A 20,804-nucleotide genomic window follows, 5' to 3' on the forward strand; every position below is an offset into this window, starting at 1 on the left:
ACTAGACAATGGAAATTCCATATCTCCCCAAGCAGCTTTCATTCCCAAGAAGGAAGTCGGAAACATACAGTTTCAGGTTTGTTCTTCCATCGCTCCCAGCAAACACAGATTTTCTACACACATCCCTCAGTCAGAGAGACCAATTTGTAAAGATATGCCACACAGGTTAAATGGACCTCCCACCTGTTATTGTCTGACCAGCAGAAAAGGTTCAATCATAACAAAATAGGCTCCAGACTACCTAGGCATAAACTGGTTCAACATAACCACTGGTTGGTCATCAGTTGCAGTAGCATCTCACGTCCCTCAAGCCCTATTCAGTTGTTCTATAATCTGGAAACATAAACATGGTTACAGGGAAGAAGGTAGCCCCACTCTCTTCCTTCATCATTCTGCTCATACAGCCAGCAACAAGTCTGAAGAGAAGAGATTCCTGCTCAAGCACTCTGGAAAACCTGGATTCTTGCTTGCATGTGAAGCCTGCATGTGAGCAGGGCCCTTCTCTCTTCCAGTCATGTCACTGCCTGCATGAACAAGACAATAAGGAATGGGGTGGAGCTAGCTCCTCGCTGCACGCCCAGAACTTCTGTAAGCCCACTCCTCCTCTTAGCATTGTTGATGTTTCCTGGATTGGCAGTTATCATAACATATACATGCCTAGGACCTTAATATCACAAAACAACCAGTAATTGGTTTTACAAATAAAAAAAAATTGGAGGGGAGATTGTTAAAACACTTGTCAGATAATTTATTCAGAACTTCCTTAACCACAAAGGTGTATCACAGCCAGTGCTATGCACCAAACATGGCAAGATCTGCCTAGAGAAACACTGTCACATCCCCAGTCATGTGGAGGTTAAGCAGGTCCACTCACAGTGAAAGATTTACAGTGGGGTACCACTCAGAACACCATGTCTAGAAGTATCCACTATTACTTTTATCCCAAATTTGTAAACCTGTATCCCTTTAAATACAATTCCAGTAGAGCATGTCACCAAGCAACATATTGCTGCATCCTCCTCACACTTCACATTTATTTTATTTTCACTGAAAGGTTCAGTGTTAAATCCCTTGAAAAAAAATCCATCCATTCATCATGTTCTTGTTTGACCGTGGTTACTACCTGTTTAGGAGGAAGTGGAAAAGGCATTGCTACAGTTTGTTCGCTGCTACTGTCTGCATGGGTAAAAGGTAGACTATTCCTTACAGTTCTACTCAAGCTGAGAGGATCTGCAAAGTCTCTACATAGATAAAAGAAATCTGCTTCTGCTAATGAAGCTGGACTTTCTGGATACTTGGGGTTGAAGGTGTCCTGATCTACTCAAATGGTATGGAAGGAGCCAACGTGTTTGGAAGGCCAAGCACTTGGATGATGAAGCCTTTGGAAAATAGATTTGTTTGTTTTCTACATTTCTTGACTGGACCTGCTAAATCTCTGCCATCAACAAATAGCATGTAAAAATGGCACACAAAAACTCCTTTAACAGTTGTTCCCATTGTTTATGATATGCCTTCCTATAGCTAGCTGACTGTGAGTTTTCTTTCTTTCTTTCCTCCTTTCTTTCTTTGGTTTTACAATGAGGTTAAGCTATCCTTATGAGCTTCTCTATATACACAATACATCTTCTTTATGGAACATGCTCCATTCCGCTTTCAAAACAAAACTACTATACAATGTTTTATGTAAATATACAAAGAACTTGGATTATCTCTTTACATTTCAGGAGCACGACAGACATCTAGGATCCATTTGGGTCACAGATAAATGTCAAGCAAGCTCACTCAAGCTTGCATATGTCATAGAAACTATATTTATATATTTACCCCTACTGTTCTTCAGGACTTTAGCTGGCATTGGTGACAGCTTATGAAAAACAGCACTCTGGATGTTACATTCACACTCTGGATTCTTGATAATAATGCTTTTCTGAATTATCTATCCAAACCTGTCAGCATCCTTTCTGAACGGTGGCATCAATGACTGAGTATTTCAGCAAAGTTGGGAATGCTACAATTAATTCCAGAGTCTTGAATATGGATGGACCTGTTGATCCTGCCTTGAAAAGCAATTGGCAGTTTTGGAATCCCGTTGCCTAGCACAGTAAGTTGCAACTAGAGTAGGCCAATTGAATCATCAGAACTTATGGAGGAGTCAATTCACCAAATTCACCACTGATTCGATAAGACTACTCTAGTGTGACTTTACAGGATTTTGGCCATAATCTCATTAAAGGCTCATGTTCAGCTGGTTTATGTCTTGTTCAAACTTATAGTTAGCATAACTTAGGAGCAGATGGATGATATAATGAATTTCCAACCAGCAGTAGTTCAGAATTTTGGTAGTGCGGGTCTACACAGACTTTAAAAATACACATGTATATGTTATATTTTAATCTAATTGGCATCAAAAGAAAAATCTGTTAAACAAAAAGGGTTTTAACTGCCCCATATGTGTACAAATGATTTTCCAAGTTTTGCAGCTCTTCTGGGGAAGTTTTATCATTATGGCTTTTAGTACTATTATACAGTGTTTTAAAATTTCCTATTTTATCTGTTGTGAGCCATCTTGGGTCTCCTAGGGGGAAAAGGTGGCATATAAATAAATAAATAAATAAATAAATAAATAAATAAATAAATAAATAAATAAATAAATAAATAAATATCCCACAAAGAAAAAAATCACTTGTAATTTCAATAGATCTAATTTGAATTTTCACTTCAACATTGTCTAAAGATGTCTTTGCATGGGATAATTGAATAGATCTCATTCCTGCAGTGCAAAGAGACTTTCAGCTCCAGTTCTTATTGGCCCTGCCTATATAGCATATAGATTGTGCACCACTGCCACCAAATCACTTGTTTTGCGGTACATAAACTTCATTGTGCAGTGTTGGCATGGGGTTACTATATGCTATACAGAGTGGATCTTTCCTGTATGTATATATTCAGTTCTCATATAGGCTGAAATCCTGTTGCCTAGCATAGTAAATTGCAACTAAAGTAGGCCCATATGAATCAGTGGAACTTATGGAGGAGCTGACTCACCAAAGCCTGTTTATATATATATGAATGAAATTGATTAAGACATTCTCCCAATAGTCTTAATCATATATATAGTCTTAATCATATATATGAATGAAATTGATTAAGACATTCTCCCAATAGTCCTAGCACAATCTCTCAATGAATCTACTGCTGTGTTTCTCATACTCCAGAGTGGATTGCTGGGAAACATGCTTTTCCTTAACATCTGAAAGGAAATGATTGTGACTAGAAGAGTGAAAGACTATACTAAAGAAAGAGAATAAAAATGGTGTAAAAAAAGTTTTCCCATACAGATTTATTGTGTATCCACTTCTGAGTTGTTTGAATTATTGATTAAACATTTTTTGTACACAGGAGCAGCGGGCATGAACAAGTTTGAGAAATATGTATTCCAGGTAAGCAAACAGTGTGATACCACCAGAGCATCCACAACGAAATCAATTTGGACGATCGTGCATGGTATGCTCAAACATGCTTGTAACTAAGTTTGCTTCATTGAATTCCATGTACTCAATATAAAGGCTGTCCAGATCACAGCAGGTTTTCTTTTAAAAGAAAATATAACACCACTATAGCAGATCAGTTTATATAAAGCAACCAACTATGAGCACTGTGCCTCACATGTTTGAGGACCATCTTAGCATGGGATATTGACACAAACAAGGTATTTTTATTTCCCACAGGGAAAGACTTCTAGTCCCAGTCTCCTCCCAGTATAAAAAGATGCTCCAGTGGTGATCTGGTATCCCTTGCAGCCAAACATGGTAAGTGCTTAGAAGAGGAGGGCAGAAAAATGGAAAGCATGTGCATTCTTTCTCATGAGGCATAACATTTGATTGCATGCAAAATGGCCTTACAACCCTGTGCACAGCAAGTTACCCTAAACATTCCCAGATTTAAAATAGCTCTTACAACTGTAAACAACCAATCTTGCTTATCTTGAAAGAGAATGGTTAGTCTACACAATTTCTATTATGTGTAAAGAATCCAAGCTGCAAGTGCTGAAATATTGATCCTTTAAAAAGGCTTTTCAAAAGGGAAAACAGCCACTATGTTATAATACTAAGAATGCTTTTTGAACAGGCTTACTACTAAGGATGTTCCAAAGTAAATACGTAATTGCAGCTTTGTGACCCAGGAAGCTTGATGTTTGAAACATCACAGAAACAGTCAAAAGACAGGTACATTTTGCCATGTATCTCCAGATAATTAGCATACAGCTTTGTAAGGCATATTCAAAAAAGCCCTGAGACATGAAGCAAGAGAAAATCCCAGAAGCTGACTCCTTTTTTCATCAGTTAACCATTTCTCACCTTACAAAGCAATTTCTTTGTTGGGCAGTTTTTCAACAAGTGTAAATGGTAGTGAGCACAAGAGGGTATTCTGTAGACCGTCTTGACTGCTACCATTGGTGTTGTCAACATTCAGGCTGTCCTTTGTTATGTAAAGCCTGGGATCCTTTTTCCTGGTGGCAATGCTGACATGATATTGTGCAGCAATATTGGTCCATTTCCTGGCATTCTGAGTCCTGGGTACAGAAGCACAACATCCCACATTCATAAACTGGATATTTTCTTTTTTAAAAATTGAATATAAAGTTACACAGCATTGTCTTTTCAGAAGTGTGCCAATTGCCACCTTAAATTTTTGATGCATCTAAGCCCTATGAAGAAGTTTCATGGATTATACAAGTATGTGAAGATCTGAGAGTGGGAGGGAAGGGTATTCCATCATTACATCATCTGTTTTTCTTTATTAATTTGGGCTTCACTTAGCAGATACATTACTGAAAACCTTAGACTGGTATTTTGTCAAGTGTCACCAGGAAACTAACACAAAACCATTAAAGACATCCAATCAATCAATCAAACTGCCTGATTATCTAATTTCTGGTATAACATAACAACAAGAACTCTTACATAGAGGATTAGTTCTATAAATGATGGTTCTGTTTCAACCACAATAAAATATTAGGATGATGCACGACATGTTTAAATTTTGAAAAACACATGCTGCAAAACAGAGGACAGAGCTTGATGTCATTAAACAGATATATTAAGCAGATATATATATTTGTTCAGTACCTCTGACTTACACAGATCTATTGGTTCTTTCTATATTATTCAGCTCTCCAGCAGACTGGTGATTTCCTTTCTCACAAACAAGGTCCTAAACTTCCACCTCATCCCCACATCAAAAAGGATAGAAGAAACTTGCAGATGAATGAGTCGAAAAGAACAGTTGTATAGGAAAGAGATGTTCAGAAGTTAGTTAACATCAGACAGGTTTGTAAATAATAACATAACTGTGGGCTTGTTGGAAGAATCGGTTTCAATCAACCTGGCCAACCCTACCACAGCCATCAATATTTTTTAAAAATAGCTTAGGTAGGTTGGCTTGCCCATTTCCCCCATGAGTCGGTACATTTTGCGCAATGGTTTATGAAGCTGGCAACAGGCTGGCCTTAAGAATAATTTGTGAGGGGGAGTGATACTTGAATAGAGTCTCCCTTATCACAAATACCATGATCCCATCTCATACATGCAATTCCATGAGTCACAAAAGCATTTCTCTTTCCATTCTGGTATCAACTTTTCTGCATTTCTCAAATTACATAATGATCCATTTTGTTTACTTTAAAAACACTTTTTTCCCTATTTGAATGACAAAATCATGAATTATCTCCCCCCAAATCAATTTGTCTGACAAATTCATGCTCTATAGACTAGACTAGAGCTTGGAAGTAGTTAAATACCTGCAGCAGATTAATTTTTGGATAATGAATAATGCTACTAGTAGTTACAAAGTTATTATTTGTTGGAAGTGACTGGGCGTAATTCAGTTCACACTCAGTAAGATGCATGTTTCTGCTTGGGGAAAGGTAGAGAGAGAACTCTGCAAGTGCCCTAAACTGTCCTTTATCTAGTTTGAACTATGCTGACCTTTCTATGACCTATGCTGATCCTTCTCTCATATACAACCTGGTTCCCGACATGTCCAACAAAGTTAGCTAGAACTAGGACCACTATCACCTTTCCTACCCCAAGTGTGTTTCTCTGATAAACACAAACTTTTTTACTTGGTTAGAAAGAAATGTGTACATGATTCCTTTACAAACAGGGGAGCTGTGCTCAGGTAACCATTCCAAGTTTCAAGTCTGAATCCACAAGTTAAAGTTGCTCCTATATGACTAACTCACAACACCTTTTAGGTATAATGAGCAATGCCTAAGTTACATAGTTGTACTGAGTACCGTCAAGTTAACATCCAAATGTCATTTGAAATGGTAGTTTTAAGGCATTTAATTGGGAATTTCTCGTATTTTCTACCATACTCTTACCAATCCTAATATTTGTTTTTGTCTTCTTCATTTTAGTTTTTGTTTCTGTTTTTTTTTTTTATATCTCTATAAATATATTTTAAAGATGAGAAGCAGTTCCCTGTACTTTTCTGGCTTGTTGATAATGACAACGCAACACATTAATAAGTGAATTTTGCAATGGGAACAGCAGTAATGATAAGAGCAACCAGGCTGCTCAGAGTAAGAAGTCACATGATGGGTTTCTTTCAAAATGTAACTTTCTAATACAAAATAGCATTCCATAAGCCATTAGGAAGGGGCAGTCCAAGCTGGAAGTTATAACTTTTGAACCAGTTCCTGAGACCGTATTTGGCAGTGTAGTAATACACAGTGTAGACATGCTCCATACCAGACTTTAGAGAAGCCTGCACAACTACATTTAAACTGCAAACTTCTGTTTTAAAGATAGGATCTGGCTCCTCTCCCCTTACTCTTTTTATACCCATTTTGCTGGCATGTGGCCAATTCTGTGGCTCTGTTTGAAATGCCACCCTCTGCTTCCTGAGAAGAGAATTCTTCCCTTTGCGTGCTTTTATTTGTTTGAAGTTGATCATTTCTGCCATTTTGAAGATACATGACCTTAAAAATGCTCATTTAATATAGGAGATCTTCCATAAAGTCAGGCTACACATGCTTGTTGAAGTATTACATAGCTATTGCCAGTATTCGAGAAAAGCAGGAGGAGACAGGAGGCAGAAAGAGAGAGAGAGAGAAGCCAGAGAAAGAGAAAAGTCATGCGGCGGAGACAGAGAGAGAGAGAGGGAGGAGACCAGATGAAGCAGAAAGAAGAACCACAGAGCAAGAAGGACACAAGAAGAGGCAAATGGGGAGGGACACAGAGAGAGGAACCAAGGGGTAAGGAGAGAAAGCAGCCATACAGAGAGAATTGTCAAGGTTAGTGGTTTGAGAAATGACTTGACTGATAGATCTATCAGGGGATAGCAGATATGTCATTTTCCATTATCCTGCCAGAACATAGTAGAGTTCCATTCCTAATTTGTCATCATGATGCCCATCAAAGAAAAACAGACCTTTTCAATTAAGGTCTACGTTTTCATGCCCACATCTACATTAAATACATTTGTGGACCAGAGTGGACATATTTTGTCACATCTATAAATTAACATAGTATTCCTGGCAGTAATGATGGTCACTGTCAATCCGACCCCTTTGACCTTGATTTCAGTTTCTAACACTTTTCTCATAGCTACATATAGTCAGCTTTATGAGTATCTGGTATCCTGGGCAATAGAACGTGTGACAGTAATCTGTAAGAAGCGAAAGAGGAACAGGTGTTATTGAATAATTTGTCCAATGACAAGTCTTTGATTCTCAAGGAGGCAGATGTTAGAGTCATTAGGTATTTAACAGAGACGATTCTTTATAGAGGTTTTACAAACAATTGCCAGATGAAATTCATGATTTCAGTCATAGAGATTCAACTATGGGGTGACTACACCGGCAAATAGTATGGGAAATGCTCTGGAACTGAGATGGTCAAATCAGCATTATTTTCCATTTGCACAACATACAAGTCAATTTGAATCATCTCAGAGTTTTCCCCCCAATGTGATTCCACTCCCCGCCCTCTGCTGCTGGGGCATCTACTTCTTTTGTTCTGAATGCATGTGCATCAGTTCAGGCAGTGCGATTGTTTGAGCCAATATGGATGGTTTGTAACTGTTCTATTTCAGGCCAACCCACCTGGCTATAACAGGAGTGAGTGAGGCAGTGCAGCAGTGAAACTGGCTGCATTTGAATCCCCTCCTCCCCAAACTTGGGGCCTGGGTCTCTCTCTCTCTCTCTTCCTCTCCTTCCCTCCCTTCTTCCTTCCTTCCTTTTAACACTTAGTGCTATTGTGCTAGAGCATCTAGGTGAGAGAGTGAGGAGGAAATTATCAAGCACCCTTGTTTACAGCTTGTCATAGTAAATCTGCTGTAACTTTACCTCCTGCAAATCTGGATGGCCATAGCAAACTTCCCAAAAAAGCTGCAAACAGGGCTGATTGCCAATTTCAGCTCTCTTCTATGCTGATTTCCGTGTGATGAGCTTTAGCAAATTCATTTGGGAAAATCCCAGGTGCAACTTCAAAGTGGAACCATTCACATTTTTCACACACTCAGCATATCACTTTTGAAAATTTACTTTTGGGATGTAGTGATGATTTTCCATCTAGGTTTCAACATATGCTCATATATTTGTATTGTACTGAATATGCTTTCTAAAATCCATACATTTTCTTTCACTACATAATCACATTGCTTCTGGTTTAATTCAACTATTTGAACCCCCTTTTTTCCAACTAGATTCTTTTCTGCATCACATCTCCCTACGATTAAATCATATCTAGGAGTTACTAAGAAATGTATTAAAAAAGATCATTGGGAATGAAGTTTCCAGGTCATGATGCTCTTGTAACCATAGATGTAAATTTATTATATGCCGGCATCCCTCATTGTGAAGTTTGTACAGTTATAAAATTATATTTTATTATTCATCAAGATATTGTACCACCTATGTACCTTCTTGGAACATATGGACATTATTCTGGAAAATAATTATTTCAGAATACTGTATGTACCGGTAATTCCTTTTATTTTCAGATTAGAGACTTACTTTTAAAAGCCTGTTACAGGCTTCTAAAAGCTTGCAGTTCGAAAATGTGTAAATGCAAATAGATAAATAGGTACCACCACGGTGGGAAGGTAACAGCGTTCTGTATCTGGTCGCGCTGGCCACGTGACCACAGAAACTGTCTACAGACAAACGCTGGCTCTATGGCTTGGAAACGGGGATGACCACTGTGCCCTAGAGTTGGACATGACTGGACTAAATGTCAAGGGGAACCTTGCTTCAGCATGGCTGATTTAGATTATTTTAAAAAGGGATTCTGACCAAATACTAGGCTCACAGAAGCCTAGGGCTGGAAGGGATTGCAGAGGTCATCAAGTTCAGACCTCTGCCAAAGAAGAAAAATCCTAATTAAAGCTTCCCTGACTGGTAGACATTCTCCACACCATTCTGTGAGGCACCTCATTTAATCAACAAAGAGTTTTCACTGTTAGGAATCTCTTCCTAATAATGTGTCAAAATTTCCATTTGTATAATTTAAATCCATTATGTCAAGTCTTACCCTCTGGAGCAGTGGAAAACAAGCTAATTCCCCCCCCCCAAATATTTGCAGATGTGTGTCATTGCTCCTTCAACAGTTCCTTGCCATTCTTGGTTTCGAAACCCTTTATCATCTTGCTTACTCACCTCTGGACAAATTCCAGGCTCTTGATAACTTTGTCCAGAACTTCACACAATAGCTGACCTTCTATTACTTGGTGTACTAAGTTGTAACTAGAGCAGACCCACTGAATCAGTGGGGAGTTGGTGATTCAACTCCTCTGTCCATTTCTTCTTACATCTTATCTTAGAGCTGCAGAGCTGGAAGGGACCCTGTGGATCATTGAGTCCAGCTCCTGTCAGGGTGGTATAGTGGGAAACTGAACTCCTTGCCTCTGGCTCTCCTAAACTAGTGAGCTATACAGTATTCAATGGACCTGCTCATTACAACTTACTATGCTAAGCAACAGGATTTCAGCCAATATTACAGGTGAGGTCTGACCAATGCAGCATACAGTGGTACTATTGCTTCCCTTGATTTGGGCATTCCTTCTCTGTACCAGATTAACTTTTTTTGGTTGCCAAATCACATTGTTCACTCATGTTAACATTGTGGTCTGCTAAGACCCCTAGATCCCTTTCACATGTACTCCTGTCAAACAGAAGACAATTGTCTTCTATTCTGTCTTTGTGCATCTGATTTTCCTGCCTAAATGTAAAACTTTACAGTGTTCACTGCTGAAACTCATTTCATTTCTTTTGGTCTAGCTCCCCAATCTGATGAGGTTGTCTTGAATCTTGATTCTATCTTCTGAAGTGTTAGCCATCTCTCCCCATTTTGTGACATCTGCAAATTTAAAATAGCATCCCCTCCAAACTCTCATCCAAGTAGTTTATGAAAATATTGAACAACATCAGGCCTAGGGATGAACTGTGTAGCACTCCAGGGGTCACTTTCTTCCAGGGTGATGAAGAACCATTGGCTGGCATTGTTTGGGTACAGCCTATTAACCAGCTACCAATCCACCTAACCATAACAACCATAACCAGCTACCAATCCACCTAACCATAACACCACATTTTATCAGGCTGGCTGCAAGAACATCATGATGGACTTTGTCAAAAGCTTTGCTGAAATCAAGATACACTACAGCATTCCCTTCATCAATAAAGATTCTCACTCTCTCAAAAAGAGAAGAAGAGAAAAGGGGAGAGGGAAGAAAGATTAGTCTGGCAGGACGTATTTTTCAGAAACCTGTGCTGCATTTTAACAATCACAATTGTCTTTTCTAAATGCTTGTGGAGTAGTTAATAACCAGTTCTCAGAATCTTCCAAGTACTGATATCAAATTGACCAGTAAGAGTTCCCTGGATCCCTTTTTCTTCCCTTTATGAAGACAGAGGTGACATTTGTTTTCCTCCAGTTTTTAGGGACCTCAGCGATTTTCAAAGATTATGAACAGAAGGAGCCATCAGATGGTGAGAAAAGATTGGATCTGGTTGCACCAGAAAGGGTCACTCTGCTGAGAATCATCTCCCTTAAAGCAACCATTCTCTCTAGACAACCATTCCTCCAGCCCAGTTTTTTTTTTTTTAAGTAACTGGATGAAAAAGTTACAGCTTGGACATGGAGTATGACTGGGCTGATCCACAATTTACTGGGTGTCGTGTGAATAACAGAAAATGGCTCATACCAGACAGTAGCATAAGTGGTCCAAAACATGAGCTGGTGCTCCATTTGATTGCACCCAGATGCTTTGCTCTTACACCCACAAGATACTTTCGTACCCTTGGATTTAGTTCATCTGGCCCTGGAGACTTGAAACCATTTAACGCACTTAGGTATTCCTGCACTACCTCTGTACCTATGAGGGGCAGCAGCTCTTCCACTTCCTCCTTTTCTCTACTCACAACAACATTACTGATGTTCAGTAGTTCTGCCTGCTCTCTGTCACCCATCAATATTTCCCGATTCTCTCCTTGCAGCAGACCCACTGTCTCCTTGTTCTTCCTCTTGCTTTAGGCATAACTAAAAATATTATTTTTGTTATTTTTTAGCCTCTCTAGCTGAGCTCAGTCGAGCTTTAGTCTTCCTAATGCTCCCTCTGCAAATATTGGCCACATGGTTGTGATATTCCCCTCCTTCTCTATGCCTGTTTTTAATCTTTTAAATTGGATAATCTAGCCCAAGAGGCTGAGGAATCAAAATATTTGACTCTCCACTTTGAGGAGGTTTCCCATTACTTCAAGAGACAATCCTCTGGAAGGACTAGTTGGCCTCAGGAATGAGGAAATGTCCAGCAGTAAACATAATAGCTTCCAAAGGAATAGAGCCAAGTGAGTTATACGGCTTACTGGGAAACTGGTGACTGGGATACAATGAGTGAGATCTAAAGGTAAAGGTTCCCCTTGACATTTTAATCAGTCGTGTTCGACTCTAGGGGGCGGTGCTCATCCCCGTTTCGAAGCCATAGAGCCAGCGTTTGTCCGAAGACAGTTTCCATTGTCACGTGGCCAGCGTGACTAGACACAGAACACTGTTACCTTCCCAGCACGACTAGACACAGAACGCTGTTACCTTCTCACCATGGTGGTACTTATTTATCTACTCATATTTACATGCTTTCAAACTGCTAGGTTGGCGAGGAGCTGGGATAAAGCAACAGGAGCTCACTCCATCACGTGGACTCAATCTTACGACTGCTGGTCTTCTGACCCTGCAGCACACAAAGGCTTCTGTGGTTTAGCCCACAGCGCCACCACATCCCCTGAGTGAGATCTAAATCTGTAGCATATCTGACCACACTCAGGCTAGAACCCATTTACAGACCTATTTTACAATGGTGCTGGCAGTGAATAACTCATTTGTCTTTACCACGAAGCATCTACACAGAATCAGGAGCTGCCTTTGGTAGGCAAGATCCAGCTGGTCTTTAGGCTGCAAGATATGCATAATGACCATTTAACAGCCTACTGTGAAGGAGATCTACAACACCGTGCAGGCAAAATCATTCAGATCTGCTGATGCTATAGTGGGCAGAAGGCCAGTGGAGGTCACTTTAGGCTCTTCTTTTTCCATCATAATGAATATATTTCAAAATTTTCAGCCTGAAGATCCTTGGAGAAATCAGAACCACCATGTTTGCCAGATTCATGTTATTCAGCATTTACACAAAAACTCTGGGAAAGGTGAGTGAGAAGTTAGGAGTTTGGTGCCCAGATCAGGGAACAGGGATTCAAGCTCTGCTAGGTGGGCTTACACACTCTCTGGACACTCAGGTTCATAGCTTATGTATATGTCTGAATGTAGCCCTGAGCCTGGATGTCCAGACTTTGTGGTAGCTATGAGTGCTTTTAAAACTGGCATGTCAGCAGTGCTCATTCCTGCAGATGTTTGATTTGGTGACCATGACATTTACTTTACTTTTGTCACATGAAATTGTCATTGGAAAGTTTTTACAAACTTTGGCAGCTTCGCAATGCTGAGGGCAGATGCTGAGTGAAGCCAATTACAGTAAGGATAGAAATATCTTCTTCCAGCAGCTTCACCAGCTAGTGGTCTATTTCTGTTTCCTACACAGTGTTTGCTAGTGGGCAGAACCAAGTATTTATTTAACAACATCACTTGTTCTTCTGAATAGTGCCATTTGCCTCTTTAGATTATGAAAATGGGGGTGGGGGGGGAGAGACTTAGCCAGCACCCGAGATTATCTCTGGAGTAGTGGACCCATAGTGACTGGGGCACATGGTCAGCTGGTAGCAGAGTGGCAGCCTGCATGTCAGTGCTCCAGAGCAACCCAGAGATTTGTGGAAGATGTGCTACTTTGTTAGATGTCCCTCAGCTTCCTGTGGCTCAACCACAGGCTGGGTGTAGGTGGACCAGAGAGGACCAGGCTTCATTCTGATCAACCTGTTCTCTAAAGAGATGATCGCTTCACTGCCAGCAGCTGTGTTCTAGATAGTCTTTCTGCCCTCTTTGTTTTTAGGCGTTCCATCCAACTGTTTATGTGCTGCTGCTTGTCAATTCTGCCAATATCAGTATATTTTTTCATAGTTTTAGAGCAGTAGTTTGGAAGCATTGGATTGGATCTGGGAGTGGGGTAGTAGGTGAGGGCCTGGTTCTTCTAGTGCTGGGAATGAAGGCACTGTCAAGGTAGCCAAAGGAACGCCCTGCCCTCAGGATGCTGGGGGAAAACCAATGGCTTCATGCCCATATAAACTCTAAGAGATTATCATCCCTTTGTTGGCTCTTGTTGTGGTGGTGGTGGCATCAGATTGACACTTGGGTCTCTTGTTGCTCTGGATCCAATCCCACTGTACTGAGGGTGCTGCTGCTTTGCCCATTAAAGTTCTGATGATTTCTTCTGAAGAGGTGTTCGTTTCCTTCCTTCCTGTGACCTCCAGAGGTCTGCTTAACATTAAGAGCACAAATATTAATATAAGAAGAGCCCTGCTGGATCAGGCCAAGAGCCCATCTAGTCCAGCTTCCTGTATCTCACAGTGGCCCCACCAGATGCCTCTGGGAGCACACAAGACAACTAGATGCCTGTCTCCTGATACCCCTCCCCTGCATCCGGCATTTTGAGGAACCTTCCTTTTAAACCTGGAGATTATACATCCCCATCATGACTTACAACCTGCGAAAGACTTTTCCTCCAGGAATCTGTCCAATCCCCTTTTAAAGGCATGCAGGCCAGATGCCATCACCACATCCTGTGGCAAAGAGTTTCACAGACTAACAACATGCTTGGTAAAGAAATATTTTCTTTGGTCTGTTCTCATCCTCCCAACACTCAATTGGAGTGGATGTCCCCTGGTTCTGGTATTGTGTGAGAGGGAGAAGAGCTTCCCTCTCTCCACTTTATCCATCCCCTGAATAATTTTATATGTCTCAGTCATGTCCCCCCCTCAGGCATCTTTTCTCTAGACTAAAGAGCCCCAAACGCTGTAGCCTTTCCTCATAAGGGAGGTGCCCCAGCCCAGTCATCATTTTAGTCACTTTCTTCTGCACCTTTTCCAGTTCTACTATGACTTTTTTGAGGTGCGGCAACCAGAACCGGATGCAATACTCCAAGTGCGGCCTTATCAGTGTTTTGTATAATGAACCATGTCACAGAATGTCCGTATAGATATACAGTTGTTGATATGACATAGTCTCATACATACTGCGGGCTTCCCTATTGTAAGCTTCGCTTGGCTTGTTTTGTTGGACTGTCATAAGACTGCATGCTGGTGATATGGTTCTTCTGTCCTGGCTCCCCACCCCACCTCATCTCTAGGATTTATAATCAGATGGCATGAGTTTGTAGTTTATAAAGTAATGCACATATCAAACATGTGTTATTATCATTATTTTATTGTATAAGAGGTACTCATCAGAAAATACATTTTGTCAGTGTGCCACTTAGAAGCTATTTTGGGGTTTATTGTTAAGAGAGGTTGCATTCTTAAGTGCATTTATCTACAGCAGAGAGATACCCAAGATAACCGATAGGTATGGATTCATGAGCAAGCAGATGATACGTTAAACTTTTTGTTTTCAATGGAAATTTTTGTATACACATTGCCCACACAAATAAATATAGCAGCTGTCTGCACAAATGAGACATTTATGGCCAAGGTTGCGAGACCTTCAAGATGTTAATGATCACTCTTATTCACACCTTAACATACATGCACACATGCTTCAAACACATCTTTCCATCAAGAATCAGAAAATGAATCTATAGATAGGCCTATGTCTCTCTTGTTGTCAAGTTCTACAGAAGACAGGCCTGCTGGAGTCAGATTTGTTCCCTGTAGACAATTTGATCTCATGTGAGATTTAATCTCCAGTTCGGCTCCAGCCTTGAATGGACTCCTTTGCTATAAGCATAGCAATGCTGAAGCACAAGGAAATCCTGCCCTTACTCCAGGTGTCTTTGAAAGAAACCCCATGACCTCATAATCCAAAGAGCTCAGAATCATGCTGTCAATACACATCAGAAGTTTCTTTTTCTTAAAAAGCCCCATTTCACCTCTTGACATCCATAATTGTAATTATCAATATTTGTACCTAAGCAATTGTCATCACTCTGTAATGAGAGCTGTGAATATTCATGGGCAAGGAAGAAGAGAGTGTGACCACTTCATCCACAATGTGTTATCCCTGTTCTTTGGACCAAAACAGTTCCCACAAAATGTATTAATGGTCACAAACCTAAGGATGAAAAGTTGGAGTTTTTCAAGTTGCTTGCTTAATTAGGAAATCAACACAATAGAGTGCTCATAGAGAAAGGGTTGTAAGTGCAAATTTTAGAGCTTTCAGGGGAAAAAAAATCCACATATGAATATCCGGTTAGGAAATTGGAGATGCGATGTTTTGTATTATGTATGCATTTATATTTGTAACAACTACCTTTTCTCAACCTAGACAGCCTGTCAAAATCATTAATAAGAATTATTTAAAAGACATTTCAAAGCTAGAATAGAAGTAAAACTTTCAACTGCTATTTACATACCAGTAGATGAATAATTCTGAAATGTAGCTGAGAAAATGTTGATTCGAAAATAGTTTATTAATGAGGAATAGAAGCAGTTATTTTAAAACCTGAAGACAGTGCAGATTATAAATTCTGTGGTCAGGTTAATCCTTTGCCCTAAAGGACAGACATCTTTAAAACTTTTACCACCAAAACAATTACAGTAATAGTAAATCAGAAGCATTTTCCTTGGTTTGGAAAAAAAAAAAAAGCTAGGGACTTGTTTAAGGCTTCCTCATACGAAGGTGAATGTTATGAGCTCCTGAGTTGTTCTCTAATTACAAACTGACATGAGGAAGATATCCTTACTGCTATGGCTTACAAATACTTACAAATCTTTGTGAAAGCCACCAAAGAGTGTGCCAGGGAATGTCTTGGTATCAGCAGTTCTCTGCTTGGGTCTGTAAGACCAGGCAGCTTTTACATCTGGATATGATATGAACTAGCAGAGCACCATGCACCCAGTCTAGCCTCAAGTTTCAGGGATAAAAACTGAGGGCTGAGGAAAAGTCCATCTCCTATCCATAGAATCTGTTTAGAAGTTGTGAGCTCCTGCCCAAGACCTCAGACTTTGTCCTTATTGACTGATTAATCCTTTACACTGAACTGGGCAGAGTAAAGAAATTGACAAGAGCGACAGTTGACTGAGGAAAAAAAATGGCCAGAATCCTGCCTTTCTTTGCTTAAGGATTATATAACCTGTGGTGGCTAATTAATGAGGCACATCTCATTTGTACAGTCAGGTGTATAACCATGTACACAAGTTACATACAATTTATACAAACATCAGCAGGATTCTGGTGGATTATTCATCCTCTTTCCCTCTTCCCCTTAGCAATATAGGAACACATCAAATGTCTTAATCAAAGGTCGCAAATCATGACTTTCAAATCCCCATTTATTATGAGACACATGTCCCTAATACGTAATGAAAAGCATTTTTACTTAATTAAAAGAATATTGGCCAGTTAATTAGAAGAGTTTTATTGATTAGTTGATGATCAATTAACTCTTCATTACCTGTCTTACTCAAGCATGTGTATGAATAAAGCAATCATTCTTAGTTTTTAGAAAGGTGCACGTTATTTAATGCAGCACTTGTGGCACGCACCCTCTCCAGAGAGCCTTTCCTAGCAGGAACAGAAAATAACCTGTGTTACAACACACTCAGAAATTTACTTTTACTTAAAAAAAGAGATAGTGGCTGCCATCTTAGAAGGGAAACGGCCCTATCTCTCATACAGAGACCAATGTGGCTTCTGAGAATGTGAATGCTAATTGGTCAGGCTATTTTATCAACTCTTTAAATGGGCTAATCAGAGAAAATTTGTAGCTCTTATAACTAGCATAAACATTTAGACTCGGATTTACATGGACACTGGGGGCACAACACATTGGCTCATGTGCCAGTCCTACTCATCCAAGGGATTTTTGACTAAACATCCTTTTCTTGTATCTGCAGGAAAACTCTCCTGGTAGTTTCTGTGAGGAAATAGTTTTTTCCTATTTCCTCACAGTTTCCAGCAGTCCCCCCCCCCCACCATTTTAAAAATGATACTAAGAAACATTTCTAAGTAGCAGCTTCTTGGGGCAGTAAGAGACAAAGCAGCTCAGATCTATTAAGAAGAAACACGGCTGCCTATAATTTTCAATCAGCCCCCATATTGTTGAAGGAGACTGAGTGACAGCCTAAGTACCACATAAGTGCCGTATTGTATTCTCCCATTTTATTCAGCCTGGGAATGAGAGCGTAAAGCATTTGACGGGAGGTGCTGATTTAGCAAGGCAGGAGCCCTGCTGTGATCAGAGATGGGGCTGCAAGAGCACCATTTATCCTGTAAGTGGCAATGATTCTCTGCAGATTTACGGTAAACACATGCAGGAAGATGCAAAGCCGCCTTGATATAATGGTAGTTCTTACTTGGAGGCAGATCCTTCACTTTGGGAATATGGAAGCACTGACGGAGGTGTTTCAGCCCGTCTTCTTCGTCTAAGTGCAAAGCAACTTGTTCATCCACTGGTCTACAAGCCAGCTGCGAGGCAACCATTTCTATAATGCTTGCTGGGGAGCCAAGAGGAGACAGATCCATTTGGAAATTATTCATTTCTCACTCTGAAAATGAAAAAATAAAAGCAGGGGATCTCCATTTAGATTCGATGTGCATGAATATTGGCTAGCATTTGATGCAAAGATTATAGCTCTATCTGCTGAGTTTCAGACTGCAGGCTCTTAAAAGTGAAATGTTTGGGAGTGTAAGGCAAAATTGAGAAGTTCTCAAGTCTAGTGTTTTTTTGTTTCCCAGGCAGCATGCTGCTGTAGCCCTAAAGCCATTAGTTTTAAATACCCTGCTTTTCCTATAAAGCTATATCAGCAAGTTCTGTGTTTTACCACTGATCTAACAGCGGTAACAAACTCTATAGTGTCATTCACACTTTCAGAACCAAAAAAGCTGCAGGCAACATGATTGTTTCTGCAATCTGTGCTCCTGAAAAATAGCAGGTGCATTGCCACATTTAAATGTGTGTTTTTCAAGCCTGAGCAATCTTTAGGTTCCTTAGCTTCTTGATTCACAGAAGCTATTTAAGGGATGGCGAAGTTTTAGATTGGGAGGACTGATTGAAAAAAGAGTAGACTCAAGCTTTTTTCTTTTTCTTTCTTTTCTTTTTTAATGAGACCTAGAACATACCTCCACTGTAGGATCCTGAGTAATGAAGACTCTGCACTGGTGAGTTCCTTAAAGAACATATGTGAATAAAACTTGAACATTAGTCTGTGTTTATTTTATTTTATTTGCCACCTTTTGCCCAGAATTGGGACCCAAGGCAGCTTGCACGACAATTTAAAACCACTGCAGATCAAAATACAACAAAGCAGTACGCCACCCAGAGTAGTGGCCTTGCTGCCAGATGGGTGGGATAAACAAACAAACAAACAAACAACAAACATGACAAGGCTAGCATTTCTCAGCTCGTTGCACCTTGGCAAATTGTTGTACTTCGGAAGGGAAAAAAAACTTAGCGCAAAGTGTCTATGTAATGCTGAATGGCAATGAAAGACAAGATCACATTGTCCAAATTGTTCTTTTTTAAATATATTCTCACATTTTTCTGTTTATTTATTGTCCCTCCAAACTGCATCTTTGGCCTTCTCGTTTCCTACTATGGGGTTCTTCAAGTCTCAGTCAGTCATCTGGGGGGAGTGAAAGGACAGTCTAGCCACCTTGGGTTCTTTTTAAAAACTATTGTAAATGAAATAAATAAATATCTTCAAATGGATATATTACATCATGAGTCAATAAGAAAAAAAATCAAGGAAAGACAAGGCTATTACGGTTGCTCTTGTCCTAACAGAGTTGGGCAGCATCATCACTGCCCTGAAAATGAGTGTGGCAGCTCCCCACAGTGATATTAATTTACATCCAAAACAGTTTCCTAGGTTCTTCAGCAGATAGGATATCCTTCCTGGATGTCTTCTCCCATTTATTTTTCCACTCAGTTGATCTGTAACCACCCACACTTTCCATTTCTCACGAAGTGACTGCTTCTCAGTCTCCTTTTTATATTTCTGAATCCAAAGACCACTGCAATAAGCCAGAGTGGTGCTTAAGCTTGGGAATCTGCTTAGCAGTGATTCAAATGCTGCCTGTAGTTAGAGGGGTGGCTCTATAAAAGTTCATTTCAAACATAGCAAGTTCCATGAGTTAATGTACATAATGAATTAATACTCAGCTGGTCATTAACTTTATTAATGGTGGTAGTCCAGGGACAGTCACCATGAACTCTGCAAAGGAGAGAGGTCCTTTTTCTGCAGCAACCCCTCCCATTGATTTTTAATTACACTAAGACTAGTTGCTAATTATTCCTATTAATTAATAGAGAAGCACTACGAGGCCATCTTCCAAGTTTAGCTTACTACTCTCTCACCCCAGATGAGATCAAAACAGTTAGGTCACTTTCACCATGGCCAACAATCCTGATGAAGCCTTATTGACCAATGTGCCCCATTAGACATAATAGAACTACTTCAAGAAAACAAACAGAACTCTTCTTTTGCATGCACATTGTGCCTATAATGGGCAGGCTTCATTAGTCTCACTTGCCACAAACATCATTGCTAGTGTGACAAGAGAAGCTTGACAAGTGACAAGAGTTTCAACCATGCCCCAGAGCATCAGATGAAACTTGTACTCTCTTTGCTTCTCTGTCTCACATAATAGAAAGGTGGGGGAGAAAGAAGCTTTGAGCAGGAACTGGAGCCTTGCCATCAGCCCCTGGCTAAAATCTTCAGTTTCACCAGTGGAGGCTGGTCCATGTAGGCAAAACAGCCCGCTCCTCAGGCACAGACAATGTGTTGGAGTCATCTTAAAGGCAAAATGTAATTGCCTTTAAATGTCATTGCTCTCCTGTGCCTGCAGATGACTCCCAGTCATACCATGGAGAGGAGTTCCTCAACATAGATGCTTTAATTGCCAACAGCTCCAGATGCCATCGTTATAGCCTTCTCCAATTAAAAGAAAAGGGAAAATCTCTCTTCCCCCCCTGTGTTGGCAGTGATGAACACCTTCCTGCCACAACAAGAATGAAAGCCAGTGGGCAGTAATCTTATTGCCCTACGGGTGTGTGTTTGTTTGTTTTTACTGCTGAGAGAGCCTAGACAGGAACTATCTGTTTCCTGTATGCCTCTTTTACTTGCATGCTGTGAGCACAATATATGGGTAAAGAAGTCAAAATAAGGCACTCAAAACAAGATTTGCTTTTCTGTTGCT

The 20,804-nt window shown here is 40.1% G+C and overlaps 1 protein-coding gene and 1 long non-coding RNA gene across 4 annotated transcripts in view; one reads left to right on the top strand and one right to left on the bottom strand.

Annotated features, from left to right (window-relative positions):
* Nucleotides 1-20,804, bottom strand: part of KYNU (kynureninase) — a 139,134-nt gene that overhangs the window by 111,861 nt on the left and 6,469 nt on the right. For all 3 annotated transcript variants that reach the window (XM_020784232.3, XM_072983830.2, XM_072983844.2), the window contains exon 2: nucleotides 17,960-18,151. In XM_020784232.3, coding sequence (XP_020639891.2) covers nucleotides 17,960-18,143 — 184 coding nt within the window. In that variant the 5' untranslated portion in view covers nucleotides 18,144-18,151. The remainder of the gene's footprint in view (nucleotides 1-17,959; nucleotides 18,152-20,804) is intronic.
* On the top strand, nucleotides 10-19,592 carry LOC144583352 (uncharacterized). The gene is made up of 2 exons (XR_013537102.1): nucleotides 10-3,809; nucleotides 5,173-19,592. It is a non-coding gene; the product is annotated as an uncharacterized LOC144583352 (long non-coding RNA).

Source organism: Pogona vitticeps, chromosome 1 (genome assembly GCF_051106095.1).
Source record: "Pogona vitticeps strain Pit_001003342236 chromosome 1, PviZW2.1, whole genome shotgun sequence".
Taxonomy (NCBI): Eukaryota; Metazoa; Chordata; class Lepidosauria; order Squamata; family Agamidae; genus Pogona; species Pogona vitticeps.